General features: G+C 40.9%; 1 protein-coding gene across 4 annotated transcripts in view; it reads left to right on the forward strand.

Moving 5' to 3' along the window:
- The window catches only part of clstn1 (calsyntenin 1), a 62,299-nt gene extending 42,782 nt beyond the window's left edge, over positions 1–19,517 (forward strand). For 2 of the 4 annotated variants that reach the window (XM_062054293.1, XM_062054294.1), the window contains 11 exons: positions 2,628–2,749; positions 2,833–2,995; positions 3,139–3,189; positions 4,756–4,913; positions 5,074–5,222; positions 8,618–8,865; positions 11,434–11,604; positions 11,688–11,833; positions 11,915–12,050; positions 15,548–15,732; positions 17,441–19,517. In XM_062054293.1, coding sequence (XP_061910277.1) covers positions 2,628–2,749; positions 2,833–2,995; positions 3,139–3,189; positions 4,756–4,913; positions 5,074–5,222; positions 8,618–8,865; positions 11,434–11,604; positions 11,688–11,833; positions 11,915–12,050; positions 15,548–15,732; positions 17,441–17,638 — 1,727 coding nt within the window. In that variant the 3' untranslated portion in view covers positions 17,639–19,517. The remainder of the gene's footprint in view (positions 1–2,627; positions 2,750–2,832; positions 2,996–3,138; positions 3,190–4,755; positions 4,914–5,073; positions 5,223–8,617; positions 8,866–11,433; positions 11,605–11,687; positions 11,834–11,914; positions 12,051–15,547; positions 15,733–17,440) is intronic. The other 2 variants (XM_062054295.1, XM_062054296.1) reach the window with 1 other exon arrangement.

Consider the following 19,517-nt stretch of genomic DNA (forward strand, 5'->3'; position numbering starts at 1 on the left):
TACTGTATAACACAATATAGAAATTTAAATAAGCGTGGCCCGCTGGCGTGTTCAGTTTGGCCCACGAGACGTCACAAGGATAAGTTACATAAGGATATATATATACATAAGGATACAAGGAATCTGACCCATTGGGTGCCTCCAACATAGTTTTGTGACAGTATAATTGCTGCAAGTTTGCTGCCATCTTGTGGACAACGTCAGTAATTCAGGTAAATGACCATGAATTGCACTTTGAAGTGTACACAGCACTGCAATTTTACATATGACCAAATCCAAAACAACCTTTCTCACTTATAACAGCCAATCAGCAGTGCGTATTCAGAGCGCATGTAACAGCCAATCAGCAGTGCGTATTCAGAGTGCATGTAACAGCCAATCAGCAGTGCGTATTCAGAGCGCATGGAGTCAGTAGGTGGAGTGATCAGATAGGTGTTTAGCTGATGAGCATAAAGCAGTGGATTCCCCCAAAATTATAATAAACACCTCCCAGTCAACTACTAGTAACATCACTATGAGCCTGTTGACGTTCTACAAACATAAGCGGCGACTCAGCTCGCTCGCAGTCCTTGAGGTGAAGGCTAATTAGCTTTTAGCGTAACGTTAGCTCACTGTGCGGTGTGTGTGTGCGTGTGTGTGTGTGTGTGTGTGTGTGTTACGGACAGCAAAGCCCTGTCTGTCTGAGAGAAAGTCAAGCATTATTGACCTACAGTTAACAACTAAGTTATTTCACTTTACCTTTTTCTGTGTTGAAGCAGCAAAAAAGGACATTATGTTAAATGAATAGTTTCCTGAAGCTGTCTCTGATTGTTGATATAATAATGTAACTGCATCATAAAGCCTACATGAACTCCATGGTGTTCAGGTATGAATAGTCTCTCCTATTGCAATTGTACTATTTTTTTCAGCTATAGTTAGATTAATCATTAGTAATGTAGCAGCCTAGTTTTGAATGGCAGGGTCCCTGCTATCACATGTTGATAAAAATATAACATTTACATAATAAAAATCAACTACAGGTTTCCCAAATGCTGTAATACATTAAGCATGATGAGTTGAACATACCGGTATGTCAGAATGTGGCATAATAATGACATACTTAGTATCTCAGGTAACTAGGACTGTTTTGTTTTTACTTTACGGAAAAAATATCGAGATATATATCGTATATCGCCTTTCAGCAAATGGAGCGGAAAACACAACCAATAATTGTAGGCTTCTTCACGCGACGAAGCCGGCCTACTTCACCGCAGTCTGTAGTCTATTGCCCCCCAGGCTGTGGTGGCAGCGACGAAGTGGAGACGTGATGGTGACCGGCCGAGTTACACCGATCCTTACACCCACCCACCCCCTTGGAGAGTCACCACCTTAACTAACACATCTTCTGGGGGAAAAACTGTGTGTGTGTGTGTGCGGGTTTGGGCAACCCTGATATAAATCATTAAACAACTATTTCAAAAGGGGTTACAAAGGTTCCTAATTTGGCTGCAGACGTATGTGGTAACACATTGTATCTTTCCCAGTTACATTGTTTTCTCAAAACTATTATTCATCTACTTACTAATTTACTGATAATATCTGGTTGTGCTCTGTTGCAACATGGTTCCAACTACACTTATGTTAAATATACTAAACACAGTATTCTCGTACAGTTTTGGGTATCAGGGTATCGATCCAATACCAAGTACTGTAGTTACAGTGGCAGTATCAGCCATACTGATCTGTAAAATGTTCAAGGTTTTTGAATCAATTACATGTTGATCACAATTAGAATCAGGCAAAAACACAGCGATGGCGGTGTAACAATATCAATTATTGAAATTTTCCCTTGTATTACATGCTGTATTTATAACAAAATAAAATCAATAGTGCAAAATAACTAAACAAAAGAAAAAAAATTGTAACGGCTCTAATTTAAATATTTTGGTTTCTGCCCTTAAAGTCCTCCAGTGTCAAGAGACTTATTTCCTGAGTTTGTAAAGAATAACAAAAATGACAAAAATGTTTTTGTGACAATTACAAGTATCAATGTAATCACTGTAGTATTGACCACATACTGATAGTATAATTGGTATTTTTACTGTCGATTTGTATCGGTCCTAATAAATGTCCCTCTGCAGTTGAGTTCATAAACTGCCCAAACCAATATTTGAGCAAATATCGCTCTCTCTGCTGTGTTGGTGTCAGGAAATTGCAGCCTCTTCGCCTCTTAAGTCCACGTTTGTGCTCGCACATGGAATTTCACTTTTATCCTTTCCTTTTCACCTTTTTTTTTTTTTTGCTCAAATTTCCATTTTAATCTTTGGTGCTTCATATTACCTGTGTATAAGCTAACACACACTGCCAGTTCTTATTGTCTGTAAAGTCTCAGAAATGTGTGCATGGTTCATCAACTTCAGTCCCACTGCTTATATAAGGAGGAGGATTACATCAGAGCGACTGTGTGCTCAACATGAAGCATCTGCACTGCATGTGATCTCTTTTAGCACGATCCATTCAGTACAGTCTCGGTGGTTTGAAGTTGTATAATTAACAACAAGAGGTGATTTTGATCATTTGTTGAACAAGGTTTCCTCCAAATATACTACAGCTTCATTACGATGTGCTCATATTTTCCCCCCATACAGATATGAACAGGCACCACTATTCCCTCTACGTGCACAACTGCAGGCTTATTCTCCTCCTCCGCCAAGATCCTTCAGAGGCAGAGAACTACAAACCGGCCGAGTTCCACTGGAAACTCGACCAGGTGAGTCCCTGCTGCCAAACCAGGTGGTAAATAATAGGTTTTTTTAATGGTTTTAACAGTTATGTCCACTCTGTTCTCTGTAGGTGTGTGACAAGGAGTGGCATCACTATGTAGTAAATGTGGAGTTCCCCACCGTGATGCTGTTTGTGGATGGCGCCACTTTTGAACCCTTCCTGGTCACGGAGGACTACCCACTGCATACCTCCAGGATTGAGACTCAGCTCACCATTGGTGCTTGCTGGCAAGGTAGACTGTCAGATATCTTAATTTAATGTTTGCAAAGTAATAACGATCCAATAGATTCTCCAGTGGTAGACGTTGAAACCCTTTCAGCAGATCCTTAACCTTCCTCCCTGTCTTTCCCGACTCTTTGTTTCTGTCCTCTCTAGAAAACTCAGGACATGACAATGACACTGAGACAGTCTCTGAGTCTTCCTCAGGTTGCTCCAATCGTTCCGTTCTCAGATACTTCAATGTGTCCGTCATGTCCCACCACTCTTAACTGCATCCTCACTATCCACCTTGACTAGAATGAGTCCTAAACATTCTAGATGCAGACACGGTTGTTTTTACATCTTCAAGCACGTTGTCATCTGGTTATTGCTGTCTGGCTAATATTATTTTTTACATCATCTTCATCCACTAAACATTAAACATAAGAACTCCACAAGACATAAAATACAGTAGTACCTCAACTTACGAGTTTAATTAGTTCTGTGACGGAGCTTTTATCTCAAGGCACTTGTATATCAAGTCTGCCATTGAAATGAATTTAAATCAATTTAATTAGTGCTTAGCCCCCAAAACTGCACAATTTTAACACCTAACATGCTTTTTTTTTTATTATAATAATTTATTTTGAGGTAATAAATATTGTATAAAAACAAAACAATAGAATGTAACCATATGTAATAATAATTTACAGTATTTTAACTTGAAGAGTGGAATTCTATAGTATCTCCTTGCAGCTACTTTTCCGTCTAACACATCAGCAGCAGCTTCTCCAGCAGACTAGCAGTGATAGGCTCAAATTGCTTTGCTAAGCTCTGTTTTTGATTATTTATTTTGTGTATTCTATGAATATCATCCATGTCTTCTTCTCAGTGAAGTGAATTATATTTATGTAGCGCTTTTCTCTAATGACTCAAAGCGCTTTACATAGTGAAACCTATTATTTAAGTTACTTTAAACCACTGTGGGTGGCACTCGGAGCAAGTGGGTAAAGTATCTTGCCCAAAGACACTACGGCAGTGACTAGGATGGTGGAAGTGGGTATCAAACCGGCGTGGCTCTACCAACAGAGCCACGCCGCCTCAGCACTGTCCTTCACACAAACTTTCTTCCTTCCCATGGTTGTAGAACAAAGTTATGTCCATCTCTACCTATAAGCTAATACTAGCGAGTAAGACTAGATGTTTTGGTCGGCTCTTACAGGGTTCACTGTAACATTTGCTACGCCAACTAATAGCGGGGATGCGTGTATATAACTCAAATTTCTTCTTGTGTTTTAAAGCATAACAATTAGCCAAGAGACAGCTCTTGTCTTAAAACACTCTTAAATTGGGGCACTCTTAGTTGAGGTACGTCTGTATGCACGTTTTTTTTCTTTTTGAAACAAGAGCTTATTTATGTCAGATAAGGTTGAAGACAGCAGATAAACACACTGGAGTGTTGAATCAAATACATCAGGATGGATACACTCAAGGATAATTAAGTTTAATGTTTTGATTTTAAATCCCTCTTTAAGTGTTTTTGTTTCTGCTCACTCTATTGCGGTTTATTGTAAACGAGCAGTGCCGTTAACTGCAGATGCTGCATGAACATAATATGTATGAAACCATCCATTGTTTTTGTTTTTACCTAACGTGCATGCATTTTAGTCCGACTGCCTCCACACAGTGAGCCGGCATGCTCAAATGGTAAAAAGTGGTAAATGTTTGCCAAAACAACACTAAACTACCCTGTGCTTGTGTGTGTGTCTCTATTGACCCCTTCAACGTACATAGGCGGAAATGCACGTATGGTCCAGTTTTTCCGTGGAAACCTTGCAGGATTGATGATCCGCTCGGGCAAGCTGGAGAACAAGAAGGTTATCGACTGTTTGTACACTTGCAAGGAGGGCCTGGATGTGCAACTGCCCGAGGAGGTAGCTTCCTCTGTCAAGGTGCGGTGGTGCTTTTAAATATTTTCTATTGTTGATTTTGCAAAACAACCTCAACCCGACTAATGAAATGATTCTTGTAGATTCGTCTTAGGATAGTACAGCTACAGGTGGCCGAGAGCCTCAGAAATCTGACCTAACATCTTGCTCACGGCTTCTCCAGGTGCAGTTTAATCCCAACCAGTCCACCCTGACCGTTGAAGGGGACGACATTGATGCATTCGACAAAGTCATGCAGCACATCTCGTACTTAAACTCACGGCAGTTCCCGACACCTGGAATCAGACACCTACGCATCTCCACCACTGTCAAGTAAGTAGGAGGAATCCCTCCTGCCATTGTTAGGAAACAGATTTACCGGTTTTAAGTGTGGGGCGGAGGATTGTTGAGGTGAAATTGAGGACAAGCCTAACCACAAAGAGAATTAGCCAACAGATTTGCGGTTAGAGAACAACAGAATCTGCACTGTGGGTTTCTCTGTTTCTTCTCTCTATTGCAATAAACAGGCTTTCACAGAGTGTAATTCCTATTTCATTGTTGCAAGTAGGCCTGGGCAAATCAGTTAATTAAACGATAAATAAAAAAATTACTTAATTGCTTTGCCATCATCGATAAATTGCTATGTCATGGTGTGTGTTTGTTTTCTTCATCAAACACGGTGCAAGAGGGTTCAAAACTCTGTGACTCGCTCTCAGCACCTGACTGTGTATTTTTAATAGCAGAATTAAAGGCCTACTGAAATTAATTTTTTTTAATTTAAACAGGGATAGCAGATCCATTCTATGTGTCATACTTGATCATTTCGCATTATTGCCATATTTTTGCTGAAAGGATTTAGTAGAGAACATCGACAATAAAGTTCGCAACTTTTGGCCGCTGATAAAAAAAGCCTCGCCTGTACCGGAAGTAGCGTGACGTCACAAGTTGAAAGGCTCCTCACATTTCCCCATTGTTTACACCAGCAGCGAGAGCGATTCGGACCGAGAAAGCGACGATTACCCCATTAATTTGAGTCAGGATGAAAGATTTGTGGATGAGGAACGTGAGAGTGAAGGACTAGAGTGCAGTGCAGGACGCATCTTTTTTCACTCTGACCGTAACTTATGTACAAGCTGGCTCATTGGATTCCACACTCTCTCCTTTTTCTATTGTGGATCACGGATTTGTATTTTAAACCACCTCGGATACTATATCCTCTTGAAAATGAGAGTCGAGAACGCGAAATGGACATTCACAGTGACTTTTATCTCCACGACAATACATCGGCGAAGCACTTTAGCTACAAAACTAACGTGATAGCATCGTGCTTAAATGCAGATAGAAACAAAAGAAATAAACCCCTGACTGGAAGGATAGACAGAAAATCAACAATACTATTAAACCATGGACCTGTAAATACACGGTTAATGCTTTCCAGCTTGGCGAAGCTTAACAATGCTGTTGCTAATGACGCCATTGAAGCTAACTTAGCAACGGGACCTCACAGAGCTATGATAAAAACATTAGCACTCCACCTACGCCAGCCAGCCCTTATCTGCTCATCAACACCCGTGCTCACCTGCGTTCCAGCGATCGACGGAAGGACGAAGGACTTCACCCGATCATCCGTGCGGTCGGCGGCTAGCGTCGGATAGCGCGTCTGCTATCCAAGTCAAAGTCCTCCTGGTTGGGTTGCTACAGCCAGCCGCTAATACACCGATCCCACCTACAACTTTCTTCTTTGCAGTCTCCATTGTTCATTAAACAAATTGCAAAAGATTCACCAACCCAGATGTCCAGAATACTGTGGAATTTTGAGATGAAAACAGAGCTTTTTTGTATTGGATTCAATGGTGTCCGAATACTTCCGTTTAACTATTGACGTCACGCGCATACGTCATCATACATAGACGTTTTCAACCGGAAGTTTAGCGGGAAATTTAAAATTGCACTTTATAAGTTAACCCGGCCGTATTGGCATGTGTTGCAATGTTAAGATTTCATCATTGATATATAAACTATCAGACTGCGTGGTCGGTAGTAGTGGGTTTCAGTAGGCCTTTAAATGGATGAAATGAATCCATTAGTCAGTCATCCACCATCTTTGTCTTGGAGTGTGGAGGCGGAGGCTGCTTTACACACACAGAATGCCCGGTTCCAGCCTCGCTGGTCGTTAGAGAGAAGCACTGCGAGGTAACAAAAGTTAGGAGGAGAAAGATGATTGCAAAACCAAATGGGAATAATCTGGTTTCAAACAAGTGAGCAAAATGAGCCCATGAACACGGACAAACAAATAAGTGTGCCCAATTTGTTGGAAAGTGGTGGCAATAACACAAAAACAAAAAAACAAAAATACGTCACTTCAAGATGTTAATATTTATTGCAGTGCATTTTTTGCTAACAACCATTGAGACTCTGTTTGTTTTATTTAGGATAAATAAAAGTTATTGAGATTCTAATTACAATGTTTGAAAAAATTAATGCAAAATCAGTTTATTGCGTGTGAAAGGGAAACTTTCTATATTATTATTATTTGTATTATTAATATTATTATACATTCCAGTGGAACCTCGATTTACGAACTTTACGTGGTTCGTAAACCAAACAGTTTGTATAGTGAAGCAGTGTTTCCTATAAGAATCAATGTAAAAATGAAAAATTTGTTCTAGCCTTGACCAAAGTCCCTATTTTAGTTTAAAAAAAAAAAGCACACTTTAAAGACACTATAATGTGCAAATATATTGTATATGTATTTTATATATGTATATGCATATACATATAGATATTGATATATACTGTACATCAAACCAACATAAGGGGGTAATGGCTCAAGTATTTATTTTTTATCCAAACACAACATTACAGCAAGCTTAGATGCCATCCACACACGTGCACACAAAAGTCTTGTTGGCGTGCTCCAAAACGTTAATCACCATGTTGTTAAAATATAGAACAAAAGAAGGAAAATCCTTTTACCTTGTGTTGGCCAACATTTGTAGCACTATTAAACACACTGGAAGTTTTGCAGTGATAAAGGAGCAGTGGTTTCACAGAGTCACCTATAGCAGTGTGAGACGATCCTTCATCGGCTAGTGTCCCAGTAGTGCCTTCTACTTCGCTGTAATAAAGGTCTGCTGTAAAAAAAAAATGTAGGTCTCATCACAATTAAAGACTTGCTGCGGAACAAATCCCACTTCGCCGATTAATTCTTCGAAATTAAGGTGCCTCAAGCCGCAGGCTAACCAGCTAAAACGCTAGCTTAAAGTGGTTGTCTAGCAACCTGAAGTTATACAGTGACACTATGAGAGTTTGGACACATTTAAAGTGTTTCAAATCACACAAAGTAATCTCTAAAACAGGCTGACGCAGCTCTGACCAGCGCAAGGTACGACAATTGTGGAATTAAGTCAGAAGTGCCGCTCACGTCAAAACTCTTTCAAATGGCGTCTGTCTGTATAATGCTGACATTTATATAATTTATGGACAATAATTTGTGGGACAATATATCCACCAGCTAAATATGTTATCGGCCCAGGCCTATTTGCAACGCATTTATGTAAAAAAAAAAATGTTTGTAGCAATCTTCCCAAATACTTTTCTTATTTCCCTAAATTTGAGTTATTTTTTTCTGTTACTGCTGTTATGTATCCTTACAAATAACACAGGTATGGCTCGCTTTCAAAGCGCACTTAATCCGAGTAAAAAATAATGCTTCTGTCTTGCCACAGATGCTTCAACGAGGAGTCCTGCGTGACCATGCCGGAGGCTGAAGGTTACGTGATGGTGCTGCAGCCTGAGGAGCCCAAGATCAGCCTGAGCGGCATCGACCACTTCGCTCGCAGCGCTGCCGAATTTGAGAGCCCGGAGGGCGTGACGCTATTCCCAGAGCTACGCATCGTTAGCACCATCACCCGAGAGGTAGAGGCTGACGCGACAGATTCTGAAGCCCCAGAGGGAGCTGACGATGACCCCACAGGTACGAGAAATCCGCTTTTTTTTAATCCCACATTCCTCACTTAAACTGTATTATTCACAGTAAGTAACCTGAGTCTTTGATGTTTTAAGTTGCACAAAACAGTGATGTTGGTGGTGCTACCTTCCCGCCCTAATGGGCAAACACACAGCACACCACAGTAGGAGGATTATGTCCTGTTGCCAAAGGGATTGGACAACGTGAGCAACAGATAAGTTGTTTACTCCTTTATGGGAGGCCATCTGTTAGCTTTGTAGTGTTACTGTATGAGCTGAGATCAGGAGACATTAGGTCTGCATGGAGGGTGACACAGAAACTGGAATTTGATGTCCGTTAGTGAGGAGGTCTTTATACCTCACACAAGTTACAAATCGTGACTTCCACAGATTTTACATCATTTTATACTTTTTGTAAGATAAATGCAGGTGTTGAGGTGGAAATTAGTTTTCATTTAGTATTTGTACTCATTGCCAGTGATGACAAGTTGATAATTCTCATAACAGCTGTGAAATATTTATTATGGCCTCCCCTAAGTAGACACAAATTTTAAATGACGATTTCGTAAGGGTTGAAGGACTGCAATTTGCCAACTACACTGCCAGGTAGTTTTATTCTAATAGAGCCTTTATTCTCTCGCATATTGGAACACATTCATCCATGTCAAGTGGGATACATAGTGGTTGTCCGTGCCTTTTTTATGTAATACTGTGGAACCTCAATGTATGAACTTAATAGGTTGTTGAACAGGTTTGTAAATAAAGAAGTTTGTATGTTTGTAAACATGGTGAGGCTGCGTTTAGGTTATATGCTCCTAAAATCTGGAATAGTCTTCCAGAAGATAAGAGACAGGCCTCATTGTTGGCAATGTTCAAATCCAGGCTGAAAACACTTTTATTCAGTTGTGCATATGACAACTGAAATTATTTTATCCACACTTTTTGATTTTAATTTTAATTATGATTGTTTTATGATTAGGGTTTATGATTTTAACTTGAATTATGATTTTTTATTTTTTATTTTTGCCTTTTTGTAGTTTTTTTAAAGCACTTTGAATTCCCTTTTGTACACATTGTGCTCTATAACTACACTTGCTTTGCCTTGTAATACAATTCCCCCATGATTATCAATATATACCGGTACAAGCCTCGACAAAAGTCGATTTTTTAGTAAAGGTTTGTACACTTTCTCACAGTCTCACTTTCTTCAGCCCTGTGGTGCACTCACAGTATGAAATGACAAAACTCCTTAACTTAAACAGCAATCTCGCCACAATGATTAAGAATAAACAATAAAATCCACATCACACTTCTTGGCGTGCAGCGGAAGGGAGGGTGAGGGCACTTGGAGGCACTGTCGTACAACGTTATGGATACATCCTGAATGTTTCAAAACACACATTGCTTGTCCATGACTTTTTTTTTACTCATATTGAGTTAGCAAAACTTTAAAAATGTTTTAAAAAGGCAAAAAAACAAAAAACAAAAAAGTAGCACTAAGCATATTAGCTAACACCTACAACACTGACAAACAATGAGCACCAGGAATCGACCAGCCCACTTTCAATGGCTATGCTGCCGGGCACACAATAGGTGAGATGCTGGTCTGTGGTTCATAAATCAAAACAACGAGGGGTCCGTAAATGGAGGTTCAGTTGTAATGGCAAACTAATAATGTGTAACCTATATGTGTTTACAAAGTAAATAAAGGTAGGTCTTTAAGTAATAAGCCTGTGCTTTTTTACTGCATACACACTGGCACAATAGTTTCTTATAATTTTAGTTTTCAACCCATCCATCCATCCATTTTCTACAACCCTTTTTTATTTAAATATTTTCAAGGGACGTGTTGCCAGCTATTTAGACCAGAGGTGCCCAAACTTTTCCCACTGAGGGCCACTGACTGATAAATCAAAGGATGCCGGGGCCATTTTTGTAGTTTTTAACCTTCAACAGCAGTACTACATAAATATTTTTTAAAGAACTAAAAAATGCAATTTTGTTATGAAATTTGGTGTGAATGCTGAAGAGCCAAAGCCGAACTGAAATGCTAACAGTTCGCACATTGGCCTGATAGCATCGGGTAACAAAAAACAAGAGCAAAATGAGCTAAACAAGCTAGCATGCTAAAAACATGCTAAAAGTTAGCATTAGTGAAATACCAAAATATATGACACTGAGTTGTATACCTGCTAAATTAGCTTAAAAAAATATATAATTACATTAATACATTACTCTGAGGTGTGTATGTGCAAAATGTGTTTAAAATGCTAGCATGTTAAGGTTAACATGCATCAAGTTTCAAAATATGACAGGTGTATGTCTATAAAGTAAGCTTTAAAAATATTTCGTCAAGTAACTAAATATTTGACGCTGAGGTGTATACCTGCAAATTTTGCAAAAAAGATAGCATGGTCATATTAGAAGACTAACGATTGTGCCGCGGGCCATTAAAAAATTAGCTACAGGCCGCAAATGGCCCCCCAAAGATTCACAGCCCTAGTTGTCACTCTTACGCATTGACTTATGTGTTTTTCAAAAATAACATTCTTGCTTGATCTCGCTTCTCCTTCAGTGCAAGAGACAGTGGTGTCTGAGGAGATCATGCACAACCTGGACACATGCGAGGTGACTGTGGTGGGAGATGAACTGGATGCGGAGCACGAGGGCCTGGAGGTGGACATGTACCAGCTGCAGCAGCGCGGCCTGGAGATGAGCTCCTCCCACATTGGCCTGGTCATTACAGGTATGGACAGTAACAGGAAGAATTACCTTTTTTTTTCCCCCTGCATGTATTTTTGTCTGCTGACTCATGCATTTGTGCTCCAGGCGTGAACACCATGGCCAACTATGAGCAGATCCTGCATCTTATCCGCTACAAGAACTGGCACACCGAGGCGCTCTTTGACAGGAAATTCAAACTCGTATGCTCTGAGCTCAACAGGCGCTACATCAGCAATGACTTCAAGGTGGAGGTAAGACAGCACTTAGTCCTCACCACGGTCACAGCTCATCTACAAGTTTATTGACATGTTGTGTGTGTTTCTTTGTTCCAGGTGAATGTGATCCACACAGCCAACTCCATGGATCACGTGAACAGTGCCATGGTGCAGCCCAACTTCATCAACCCCGTGCACCATGCCTCTGTGGATCTGTCTGGTCACAACCTTGTCAATGCACACCAGGCCTCAGGTACTGCATGTGGAAGCCTTACTTAACTACAATCCTGCTCACATGCACACTCCCCAGCTTCATACACGTAGTTACTACCACTGTTAAGTTAATCAGGGGCAGCTATTTATAGAGGAACTGCACTTTTTGGGGAATTTTGCCAATCATCCACAATCCTTATGTGAGACAAGAACATACATCCTTCCCTTTATGTGCGTACTAAATAGTAAAAAACTGCTAGTACTCGGTGGCTAACAATGCAGGTATATGGGATTAATTTGACACTCAAAAAAAAAATCCAAAAACCGGCAACAACGCTCCATTTACATGCCGTGACCTGCATGTTAACCAAGCTATAGCGACTTTGTTATAACACTGCTGTATTTTCCGGACTATAGATATATATAAGCCGCACCCACTAAAAATTAGAAGAAAAAAATATTTTTCCATGTATAAGATGCACAGATTATAAACCGCAGGTATACACATTGTGAAATAACTTATTGACACAGAAAGATTTTGCAAATGTTTATTTACTTACTTTAATTGTTTCCAAACGGTGCCTTTAACGTGGCAGTAAAGCGGCTGATCAAACAAAACAGAAGTCATCGACCCACTTGCTGCGGAAGCAAGCTCTCCAATCAGCTTAACAGACTCAATAACTCCACATTGACGTTTTAGTGAATTTGCTGAGGAGTTTGTGAAACTGAAACAATACAAAAAGATAATACTCACACAGACACTCGTATACGTGTTACCATATTAGCTAATGCTAACAACGCCAGCTTGATTATATTATGATAGCACATACAAATATGAATGAAAACAGTACTATCAAACGTGATGGTTTAGAAAGTATGAATTGTTTTAGTTATATTGTAAAACTTACAATTGGTGCATGGAGTGATGAAAGAAGAATCCATGTGAGTAGGAACACTATGGACGACTAGAAGACGGAACAGCATACGGGACATATGGTACAATACAATCGGCAAGATAGGATGGAGCTAGACCGTGTAGTATTTTATACGTAAGTAGTAAAACCTTAAAGTCACATCTTAAGTGCACAGGAAGCCAGTGCAGGTGAGCCAGTATAGGCGTAACATGATCAAACTTTCTTGTTCTTGTCAAAAGTCTAGCAGCCGCATTTTGTACCAACTGTAATCTTTTAAAGGCCTACTGAAACCCACTACTACCGACCACGCAGTCTGATAGTTTAAATATCAATGATGAAATCTTAACATTGCAACACATGCCAATACGGCCGGGTTAACTTATAAAGTGCAATTTTAAATTTCCCGCTCAACTTCCGGTTGGAAACGTCTATGTATGTTAACGAATGCGCGTGACGTCACGACGGCAACGGAAGTATTCGTACCCAATGTGTCACCATACAAACTGCTCTGTTTTCATTGAACAATTCCACAGTATTCTGGACATCTGTGTTGGTGAATCTTTTGCAATTTGTTTAATGGACAATGGAGACTGCAAATAAGAAAGTTGTAGGTGCGATCGGTGTATTAGCAGCGGACTACAGCAACACAATCAGGAGGTTGTGTTGTGTTTGAGCTGGATACAAGACGCACTACCGTGAGTACAGCTTTGGCTTCCAAACATTTGATCGCTTGCCCGTACGTGCGTGTTGCTATGTGCATGTCACGTACGTAACTTTGGGGAAATATATGTTTCTTGCCGACTCTGATGTCGGCCGGGGTGTCGTCGAAAGCTACAACGCCCGCCGCCACTCTGTAGTTAGCTTCAATTGTTAAGCTTCGCCAAGCTGGAAATTATTAACCGTGTATTTACATGTTCATGGTTTAATAGTATTGTTGATCTTCTGTCTATCCTTCCAGTCAGGGTTTTTTTTTATTTTGTTTCTATCTGCATTTGAGCCCGATGCTATCATGTTAGCTCCGTAGCTAAAGTGCGTCAACGATGTATTGTCGTGGAGATAAAAGTCACTGTGAATGTCCATTTCGCGTTCTCGACTCTCATTTTCAAGAGGATATAGTATCCGAGGTGGTTTAAAATACAAATCCGTGATCCACAATAGAAAAAGGAGAGTGTGTGGAATCCAATGAGACCTTGTACCTGAGTTACGGTCAGAGCGAAAAAAGATACACCCTGCACTGCCTCTCTAGTCCTTCACTCTAACGTTCCTCATCCACGAATCTTTCATCCTCGCTCAAACTAATGGGGTAATCGTCGCTTTCTCGGTCCGAATCTCTCTCGCTCCATTGTAAACAACGGGGAATTGTGAGGAATCCTTCCTCCTGTGACGTCACGCTACTTCCGGTATAGGCAAGGCTTTTTTTTTATCAGCGACCAAAAGTTGCGAACTTTATCGTCGTTGTTCTATACTAAATCCTTTCAGCAACAATATGGCAATATCGCAAAATGATCAAGTATGACACATAGAATGGATCTGCTATCCCCGTTTAAATAAAAAAAATTCATTTCAGTAGGCCTTTAATGCTAGTACAAATGGAGCACAGCATAAAGACCATTGCAACAATTCTAAGAAGCATTTTTTGTTATCTGGGAAATTAGGATTATTCTGAATATAGCTGCTCCAGGAGAGAACAAGTGCTGAAAGATACAACCATAACACCAGTGAGAGCAAACATTGTAAGTCACTGTTCTATGTTCTTACTCTATTTGAAACATTTAAGCAATAGTGCTACATGATAACGACTTAAGGCTCTCACCAAGTCTGCCGTTAGTGGTTGCAAACACAGAAAGTGTTCCCCTTGTTGTTGTTGTCGACATTGATTTCACAGAGCGCATAGCAATGAACGCTATGTGCTCTGTGAAACAAATGCACCAAGGAAAGAAGTTACAGAAATGCTTCAAATGACCAAAATACTGTAAATATTACATGTTATTATGAATGTGCCTGTTACTACAGTACATCACATACATACGTACAGCATGTATACAAAACATTGTCGGAGGTTTTGAAAGGATTTATGTTTATATTTACCTGCATCGTCAGCCACCTCTTACTAACAGTTTTTTACTATTTAGAATGCACGGACAAGGGAACATGTGTCTTCTTTCTCAAATAAGAATTGTGAAAAATGGGCAAAATTTCCCCCAAAACTGCAGTTTCCCTTCAAGGCGTGGCATTTATTTAAAGAGGAGAGGCCACTATTTAAAAACATCATGTCTGTTTTCGGTATTTTTCTTACCTTTTGATAAAATCGTATTTTTGTCGGGGTGTAGAAGCATGCGCATGTGATGCAGCAACCTGTAGAAGGATTAAGTCTGCTAAAACCAGAAGTAGGACACCCAGGAGTCACTGTTTGTTCCCCCCCTTTTTTAATGGCATACGTTTAGGGATTACACTTGAGTGCTGCCTGTGACATCTGTGCACCACCCTTTACTTCTTCTTTTCAATAATCTTCCATGATGTCAGGCTAGCTAAGCTCGCCACCGCACGAGAGGCCCTTTATACCACTAATATGAGGCAAAGCAGAGCTGCTACCTGTAGTTGACTGGAGTGTGTGTGATTGCAGTGGTTCCCAGCGCGGCCACCATCGTCATCGTCGTCTGTGTCAGTTTCCTGGTGTTCATGATCATTCTGGGCGTGTTCCGCATCCGGTCAGCACACCAGCACACCATGAGGGACCAGGAGAACGGAAAGGAGAACGAGATGGACTGGGACGACTCGGCTCTCACCATCACCGTCAACCCCATGGAGGTAAACAAAAAAGGCACTTCTAGTGTAGCCTAACACTGCCCTTTATAGAGTCGTCGTCAGGCTTTATTCTGGGTTTGATACCATGTTGGATCTATCAAAAATATGCTGCTTTGCCACTGCAGGATTCATTTTAGTACAGTGGTTATTAAAGGCATCAGTCTGAACAAGACATGCTAGCAAATAACAGTAGGGTAGAACCAGGGTCTGAAAACTAGTGAAGTTGGCACGTTGTGTAAATCGTAAATAAAAACATAATACAAAGATTTGTATATCCTTTTCAACTTACTGTATATTCAATTGAATAGACTGCAGAGACAAGATACTTAACGTTCGAACCTGAAAACGTTACTTTTTGCAAATATTAGCTCATTTGGAATTTGATGCCTGCAACATGTTTCAAAAAAGCTGGCACAAGTGGCAAAAAAGACTGAGAAAGTTGAGGAATGCTCATCAAACACTTATTTGGAAAATCCCACGGGTGAACAGGCTAATTGGGAACAGGTGGGTGCCATGATTGGATATAAAAGCAGCTTCCATGAAATGCTCAGTCATTCACAAACAAGGATGGGGCGAGGGTCACCACTTTGTCAACAAATGCGTGAGCAAATTGTCGAACAGTTTAAGAACAACATTTCTCAACGAGCTATTTAGGGATTTCGCCATCTAAGGTCTGTGATATCGTCAAAAGGTTTCAGAGAATCTGGAGAAATCACTGCACGTAACATTGAATGCCTTGGACCCCTCAGGCGGTACTGCATCAAAAAGCGACATCAGTGTGTAAAGGATATCACCACATGGGCTCAGGAACACTTCAGAAAACCACTGTCAGTAACTACAGTTGGTCGCTACATCTGTAAGTGCAAGTTAAAACTCTACTATGCAAAACAAAAGCCATTTATCAACAACACCCAGTAATGCCGCCGGCTTCGCTGGGCCTGAGCTCATCTAAGATGGACTGATGCAAAGTGGAAAAGTGTTCTGTGGTCTGACGAGTACACATCTCAAATTGTTTCTGGAAACTGTGGACGTCGTGTCCTCCGGACCAAAGAGGAAAAGAACCATCCGGATTGTTCGAGGCGCAAAGTTCAAAAGCCAGGATCTGTGATGGTATGGGGGTGTATTAGTGCCCAAGACATTGGTAACTTGCACATCTGTGAAGGCGCCATTAATGCTGAAAGGTACATACAGGTTTTGGAGCAACATATGTTGCCATCCAAGCAACGTTATCATGGACGCCCCTGCTTATTTCAGCAAGACAATGCCAAACCACGTGTTACAACAGTGTGGCTTCATAGTAAAAGATTGCAGGTACTAGACTGGCCTGCCTGTAGTCCCATTGAAAATGTGAGGTGCATTATGAAGCGTAAAATACAACAGTGGAGACCCCTGGACTGTTGAACAACTTAAGCTGTACATCAAGCAAGAATGGGAAAGAATTGCACCTGAAAAGCTTCAAAAATTGGTCTCCTCAGTTCCCAAACGTTTACTGAGTGTTGTTAAAAGGAAAGGCTATATTCAATTGACTATAAGTTTAAAAGGATTTGCAAATCATTGTATTCTGTTTTTATTTACGAATTACACAAGGTGCCAACTTCACTGCTTTTGGGGTTTGTTCAATGCGGCAGTCATTTGTCAGGACTTCAGCAGGAATACCACATCTCTGTAGCACGGTGCAGGTCCTAAGTGTCGTGTGTCTCGACGCTCGCAGACGTACGAAGACCAGCACAGCAGCGAGGAGGAGGAGGATGAAGAGGAGGAGGAGAGCGAGGACGGGGAAGAGGAAGACGACATCACCAGCGCTGAGTCAGAGAGCAGCGAGGACGACGAGGGCGGCGAGCAGGAAGACCAGCAGGCGGCCAGCAGACAGCAGCAGCTGGAATGGGACGACTCCACTCTCACCTACTAGAACAACACACACACACACACACACACACACACACACTACTAACTTGCACTCAGTCAGATGTTGATCCTCAGTACAGCACACATACAAAAAACGTTTCCCCTCTTGTCATCTTAGTGGCGCTACTCAGTGTTGTGCGGTCATCAACGGCTTTTTAAATAATTTATTCAATTTTAACTCTGAAATTGAAGTGTGTGAGGAAGCCAACTGTGCACTTTTTTTAGTTTTCTCTCCCACACAAGGCTTCAAATGTTTATTTTTCTTAATTTGTTCTGCGGCTAAAACAAAAAAAACCACCACTGGTAGCCCAGTGACTTAATTTTTTTTGAGCAAACATTTCCTTTATTTTCAATATTTTAGTGCATGAAGTGTAGACATACATTTGCTTTTTAAAGACCTTGTAAATACTAAATAAACCCATGTAAGTAGTCGACGTGTTCGTGACGACCTCTCCACAGGGTCCCATATCTTAAATTAAAAATGGCAAAAAAAACAGCATAATATTTGTGTCACACAGGCTGTATGTAGCATGTCGCTCCAATGTTGCTGCAAACTTGTTCCGTCATGTTTGTACAAAAGTGTCGGCTCTCGCCAGGAGGAACCCCGCAATGTTCTCAAGGGTCCATTTTTTGTGTGTTCTCGCTTGGTTATGATTGGTTCCTGCTGGATGTCAATGTTGTACAGACTGCATTCAAACCGGACTGAGAAGGAGGTCTGTCTAAAAGTTGATGCTCCAAGTATTTAAAGTGGAAAAAATAGTAACACTCCAGCATTTATTTCACTTGCAGTACTGCAGAATAATCATCATTTTAAGTCCTCCTTGTGCTCATGTTGTATATATTTTTTCCAAACTGGACAGTAGAAAGGGGATTCATATGGCCCCATTCGCCGCGGTTTACTTGACACATGAAACGTGACAAATTGGGGCGGGGTGCACTAGCCACTTTAGCCGCCAGATGGCAGTAGTCTTGAATATCTTAAAATGCGTTTTGTGGCCATTTCCAACTTTGACCAAAGCGTCAGTTGCTATGTGGGGTGGCACTTTCCATCATTTTCAGCAGCTTGCTTTTGCAAAAATGATTTGTTCTGAGATCCACCCAGGAATGGGGCCTTATGAATCCCTTCCCTACTGTAACCTTTCAGGCTTGGTTCGGTGCAGATTTGAGGGAGAATAATCTCCCAGACGCCTCTCCATGCTGGCCAGACGAGGGAGTGCAAATCCCCATGATGTCGCTCGAAGTGTAAAAACAGGAACCCGGCTTGTATTAATGACCTTTTTGTTGTTCATTTTGTAAGCTGCTAGATTTCTTACTGAAATTCATGTCCTGTCTCAACATTAGAACCACGGCTAGTTTGATTTGAAACTGTGGACGTTGTAGCTGATGTATCTTTCTGTAGATATTGTGCTGAATCCACCTTTAGAAGCAGGTGTACAGGACGTGATGGCAAAAAGCTTTGGTGCATATAGTGGCGTTTATTTTATGGCCCGGGGAAATTGCCGTTGAAAGTAGTGATTTCAAAGGTGATGCATACCGTTTGTGTGGGACGCTCCCGTTGAATGTGGCAGCCACGCTGTTAAAAGCACCAATAATGAGAAGACTTTAAGGGTTGTTACGTCGCATGAACCACAAGTCAGTGGACATTTCATGATGTGTGAGGCTGGAAGTGAGGAGACGTGATCCACTTATTTGTGACTAACATCGCGCCACCTTGTTATTGTTATTTTTTTTTCTTGTTTACGTTTCTTTGCTCCAAATGGAAATGTTGTGGAAGGTTCCTTTGTGCTTGTTGGAGCTGCTCTCACTTTTCTACCGATTGACTGGCAAAGTTGTAGTCAAGTTGATGCTTGCTCGTGAACAAAATAAAGGATTATGAGATGGGA

This window comes from Entelurus aequoreus, linkage group LG07 (assembly GCF_033978785.1).
Source record: "Entelurus aequoreus isolate RoL-2023_Sb linkage group LG07, RoL_Eaeq_v1.1, whole genome shotgun sequence".
Taxonomy (NCBI): domain Eukaryota; kingdom Metazoa; phylum Chordata; class Actinopteri; order Syngnathiformes; family Syngnathidae; genus Entelurus; species Entelurus aequoreus.